This window comes from Teleopsis dalmanni, chromosome 2 (genome assembly GCF_002237135.1).
Source record: "Teleopsis dalmanni isolate 2A chromosome 2, ASM223713v2, whole genome shotgun sequence".
NCBI lineage: Eukaryota > Metazoa > Arthropoda > Insecta > Diptera > Diopsidae > Teleopsis > Teleopsis dalmanni.
The window spans coordinates 210,313,193-210,319,386 of NC_051847.1; the positions used below are offsets into that span (position 1 = coordinate 210,313,193).

The 6,194-nt window shown below is 29.9% G+C and overlaps 1 protein-coding gene across 1 annotated transcript; it reads left to right on the forward strand.

Annotated features, from left to right (window-relative positions):
• On the forward strand, positions 1–4,080 carry LOC119679342 (cytoplasmic FMR1-interacting protein; the record flags this gene model as incomplete). The annotated part of the gene is given in 10 exon segments (XM_038091634.1): positions 1–374; positions 435–1,102; positions 1,166–1,339; positions 1,400–1,518; positions 1,582–1,694; positions 1,803–2,002; positions 2,273–2,808; positions 2,881–2,975; positions 3,207–3,593; positions 3,664–4,080. Coding segments are annotated over 10 exon segments (2,873 nt in total), but the record flags the coding sequence as incomplete, so codon positions are not given.
• Between the last annotated feature and the right edge of the window lie 2,114 nt (positions 4,081–6,194).

Consider the following 6,194-nt stretch of genomic DNA (forward strand, 5'->3'; position numbering starts at 1 on the left):
CCAGTTCAAACGCAATTAGTCCACAGGCTGACTTAATGGTACATTTACCACAGATACGTGAAGATCATGTTAAGTATATATCTGAATTGGCGCGTTATACAAACGAAGTCACAACAACGGTTAAAGAAAATCCGACTGATGCAGAAAATCGCGCTACATCAGATTTAGCACTACGTGGCTTACAGTTACTCTCAGAGTGGACAAGTGTAGTGACTGAATTGTATTCTTGGAAACTTTTGCATCCTACCGACCATCACCAAAATAAAGAATGTCCCGTAGAGGCAGAGGAATATGAACGTGCGACGCGCTACAACTACACTTCAGAAGAGAAATTTGCACTGATTGAAGTAATAGCAATGATCAAAGGTTTACAGGTAAATGTTTACAGAATTGTTTATTCATTACATGTAAATTAATAAAAATATATTTCGCAGGTTCTTATGGCACGCATTGAAACAGTACTGTGTGAAGCTATACGTCGAAATATATATTCAGAATTACAGGATTTTGTACAAGTTACACTGCGCGAACCCTTACGTAAAGCTGTCAAAAATAAAAAAGATCTTATACGTAGTATAATAATGTCAGTGCGTGAAACATCAGCCGATTGGCAGAAAGGTTACGAACCTACTGATGATCCCGCAGGAAAAGGCAAAAAAGATCCCGATGGCGGATTTCGTATACATGTGCCACGTTTAAATGTGGGTCCATCATCTACACAACTCTATATGGTGCGCACTATGTTGGAATCGCTTATAGCTGATAAAAGTGGTGGGAAACGCACTCTGCGTAAGGATATTGATGGCACATGTTTAATGCAAATTGATACTTTCCACAAGACATCATTTTACTGGAGTTATTTGCTTAACTTTAGTGAAACCTTACAAAAAAGCTGCGACCTTTCGCAACTATGGTATAGGGAATTCTATTTGGAAATGACGATGGGGCGTAAAGTCAACAAATGTATGGTACGTCACCAGCATAATGAGGAATGTAAAGATTTAATTACTATGGAAAAACGCATACAATTTCCAATTGAAATGTCTATGCCTTGGATATTAACAGATCATATTTTGCAAACAAAGGAACCCTCTATGATGGAGTAAGTTAATTAAAATACTTAATATTAATAAACACTACTAACAGTATTTATGTTTGCTTTCAGATTTGTTTTATATCCTTTGGATTTGTACAACGATTCGGCTCATTATGCTTTGACAGTATTTCGTAAGCAGTTCTTGTATGATGAAGTGGAAGCAGAAGTAAATTTATGTTTTGATCAATTTGTTTACAATTTAAGTGAACAGATATTTGCGCACTATAAGCAATTAGCGGGAAGGTGAGCTAATTCAATCGACATGCCGAAATAATAAATAATATTTTTTTTATTATTATATAGCATATTTTTGGATAAACGTTTCCGTTTGGAATGTGAAGTACTTGGTTTTAATTTTCAGTCTTATCCTCGCAATAATCGCTATGAAACACTTTTGAAGCAACGTCATGTGCAACTGCTGGGTACGTTTTGTGTGATTTGATGAATTGTTTAATAATATTTAAATGATTATTTATTTAAATAAGGTCGGTCTATTGATTTAAATAAACTTATAACACAACGAATCAATGTAAATATGCACAAGAGTATTGAATTGGCCATAAGTCGATTTGAAGCAAATGATATTACTGGAATTGTGGTAAGTTAAACATATATGAGGTAAACTTCAAACAGTTTCAAAAATATCTACCTTTTGTATATTAAACAAGAAAATACATTTAAAATTATTATTGAATTGTTTTTTTAGGAACTTGAGGGTTTGTTAGAAGCCAATCGAATTTGTCACAAGCTTCTAAGCAAATATTTAGCTTTGGATAATTTTGATGCAATGGCTAAAGAGGCAAATCACAACGTTTTAGCACCATATGGACGCATTACTTTACATGTTTTTGTGGAATTGAATTATGATTTTTTGGTTAGTTATTGCTACAATGCAGCAACAAATCGGTAGGTATCGCGTTTATGGTATAAAATTATACTGATTTTAAATATTTTTCCTTTATTGTACATGTAATTTATAAATATATAAATATAGTTCAAAACACTTGTTTTGTAATTGACTATATGACTTTATATATATTTATAAATATGTTATAAATATATATTTGACTTTGATATAAATGAACTCAAGCACTGCATTTAATTTGATAAATATATAATTTATCTCATTCTTTAAAAGTATCTCAAATTAAATAAAATTCACATTTTCTATTCTAGTTTTGTACGCAGCAAAGTCAATTTATCATCCACTCAACCAATACATCGCGACAAGCCAGCGCAAATGTCTCATTACTACCTATGGGGTTCAAAGCAATTGAATGCTGCTTATTCAACACAGTATGGACAATATACAGGCTTTGTTGGTGCACCGCATTTTCATGCTATGTGCCGTTTGCTTGGATATCAAGGCATAGCAGTGGTAATGGATGTAATCCTAAAAGATATCGTTAAACCTTTAATACAAGGTTGTCTATTGCAATTTACAAAAACTCTTATGAGTGCTATGCCCAAATCTTGCAAACTACCACGTTGCGAATATGGCTCACCAGGTGTGCTTAGTTATTACCAAGCACATTTAACTGATATTGTGCAATATCCTGATACAAAAACGGAGTTATTCCAATCATTTCGAGAATTTGGAAATTGTATTATATTCTGTTTACTAATCGAACAAGCTTTATCACAGGAAGAAGTGTGTGATTTATTACACGCAGCGCTATTTCAAAATATATTTCCAAGACCATTTTGTAAAGGTAAGTTAATTAATAATAAGTCAATTGCAATTTTAATAATTTATTAATTTATGCTTATTTTGAATTATTTAGAAAACGAGAAACCAGAAGCCAAACAAAAACGTCTCGAAGCTCAATTTGCGAACTTACAGATAGTGTCAAATGTGGAGAAGATAGGCACTGCTAAGGTATTTGAAGTTATATTCTACTATGTCATAATTTTATTAACATAATATATAATATATAAATTATATTATATGTATATATATAATTTAATATAAACCTTGTAATAAATTGTAAGGTTTTAAATCTATTTCTTTATTAAACGAGAGTGATTTTTTTAACTATTAATAATAATAATTTTTTAAGATACATTATAATTTTAATACTAACAATTGTTTTTTATTTTATTCCAACAGCAAGCCATGATTGCACGTGAAGGTGATCTACTAACACGAGAACGCCTTTGTTGTGGTTTAAGCATTTTCGAAGTTATATTAAATCGCATCAAAGGTTATTTAGATGATCCAGTCTGGTGTGGTCCTCCGCCAGCCAATGGAATTATACATGTTGATGAATGTTCAGAATTTCATAGACTTTGGTCAGCCTTACAGTTTGTTTATTGTATACCGGTGCGTGGTACAGAATATACCATTGAAGAACTCTTTGGTGAAGGTCTTAATTGGGCCGGTTGCGCTATGATTGTACTGCTCGGCCAACAACGACGCTTTGAGGCTTTAGATTTCTGTTATCATATATTACGCGTGCAACGAGTTGATGGAAAAGATGAGGATGTGAAAGGAATCGTTAGTATTTTATATTTATTTCTGTTTTATTACTGTATTATAATTGTTTTTTTTTTTGTTTTGTTTACAGAAACTGAAACGTATGGTGGATCGCATACGTCGTTTTCAAGTATTAAATTCACAAATTTTTGCTATTCTAAATAAATATCTGAAAAGTGGCGATGGTGAAGGATCAAATGTTGAACATGTACGTTGCTTCCCACCACCACAACATCCTTCGGTTATTTCTTCACATTATCAAGACCCTAACAAGTTGAGACAAAGTTTAAATAACTAAGTATGAGTATTTAAATATATATGCAAAATTAGAAAACTGCGCTTTTAAGTGTAAGTTTTATGATTAAGTAGTTCTCTTAGCCACTTAGATTTTATATACATACTAAGTTAAATTAAGTGTTGCTTCTCTTTTAAGCAACAAACTAAAAAAACTATTAGTAAAATTTTTACTATGATTCTCTCGTATATCACAGATTGTTATTAATAATATAGAATTTTTTTCCTACATTTTCAATTAGTTTTTCGCATACAATGAAAAAATATTTAAATATATATTTTAATTATAAAAGATATTGTAAATTATTTAATGTTATACGTTTTCCAGTCTTTGTTTTTATACTTGCTTCATTTTTATACAAAAACAAAAAGAAAAACAGAAAAACCAAAGAATATACTAACCTCGATGTTAGTTTGGTTTTCAAAAATATAAGTATTTACACTTCGAGCATTTATATAGTACGGAAGTTACTTTATATTGCATTTTTAATTACCATTACTTACTATTATTTTGCCTTTTATAATAACAAATTAATATGACAATAGTTTTTGTTACCAGTAAACGATAGATTTTTGTTTTTTAATGAATTTTTCACAAATTATAAATATTTATATATATAAAATAATTATATATTAAATATATATAGTTATATATGCTTAATATATATTATATAAATACAATAATAGATATATACAAGCATACGAAACTAATACATTTTTACATATTTCTAATAAATAATTCATATATTTAAAGCTGTTGTTTTTATTGTAGCACTTTCTTATATAATACTTATTTAAAATTTATCGACGTCTAATAATAAACGCAAATGTATTATTAAAACCATTATGTTATGACAAGTACATATATGTTAATCCCAATAAATCACAGAAAGTCAGAAATCCGAAAAATAAACACAAAAAAGTAATTTAATTAATCCCTACTAATTCACAAAATTTTCAGATCACTCTGCAAAAATGAATTCAAAGGAGTCTCTTCTAATGATAAAACATCTGCTACTTAAGCCAGTATATTTTTCTCAAAGGACAGTTAAAATTGTATGTTAGATCCAGATAGCAAGAACATGCTTCCACTATGTTATAAATAAATCTCAACAATTTCGTTTCAAGGATAGGTGGGTTAAGCCGGAGGCCTTATGCCCAAAGCTCACTTAAGCTCATATAATGACCCGTTGTAGTACCCCAACGTTTAACGTTTGTACATGCGCCAAGTAGAGGTCAGCTTAAGAGCAACGTGGAAAGGCATGACTCCCCAATTAGGTAAAGATGGGTGGTAAAAAAAAAGAATTATATGGAATGTGAGAGGAATTAGACTATGGGTAGGTAGTAACCGAAACTATTCTGGATAGACTTGCGACTTTAATGAGGCGAAGCATTAAATCAATATGGCTCAAATTAGAGTGTACATTTTAATAAGAAAACACAACGTTGTCATGAGAAGTGGAGTTACTGTTTAGCATATCGCTATATCCTGAGCACTGGACACTGGCCACAATTGAATAGGACAGTTCTTTCTACACAAAGAAAACGTCTTTCATCTTTAGAGAGATTTGTTGCTATGCAAACGTGGTGTTGAAGATGACAATACAACGCAATAAACCCTTGTTTATACTGGACCTTCCAGTTCTTCACTCTGTTGTTATAATTTTTTTATTTATTGAGAGATGGATTGAGAGATGCAACGTAGAGTAAAAGCGCTACTGATTGTATTTTCAATCTCTTAAAATAAATTAAATATTAAATATGACAAATAATAAAAATTGTTATCTTTTGGGGAAAAAAAGTACTCCGTCCAAAATAGATAGATCAAAATTAAATTAATCAATAATCTACTGATTTGATAATCTACTGAGTCGTAATAATAATATAACCAGTTCAAAATATAGAATATTATAAATAACGATTAATAATGAATATGTCTGATATATATTTTTAATATGTCTGTCTGATATTCTATAACTTTCTAATTATTTTATTTTGCTTACAAGTTTTTCTACAATTAAAAATAGTTCGAAATATGAAACTGATTCGAATTTGCTTAATGAATTAATTTATTCTACCGACTAGTAACAGTAAAAAACTGCGTTGCAATTATTATATAAAGAATTTATTTTTATTTATTTCATATATAATATTTTACAAATGTATTTATCATTTATTTATAAACAATTGAATTGAATGTATTGCCAATAAAAACAAAATAAAATTTTAACTGTAGTTATATTTCGCTAATGTAAAAATCGTTTTGCAATTTAAACCGCAAATCCATTTATAAAAAATATATTCATATATCTACATATATATATAATT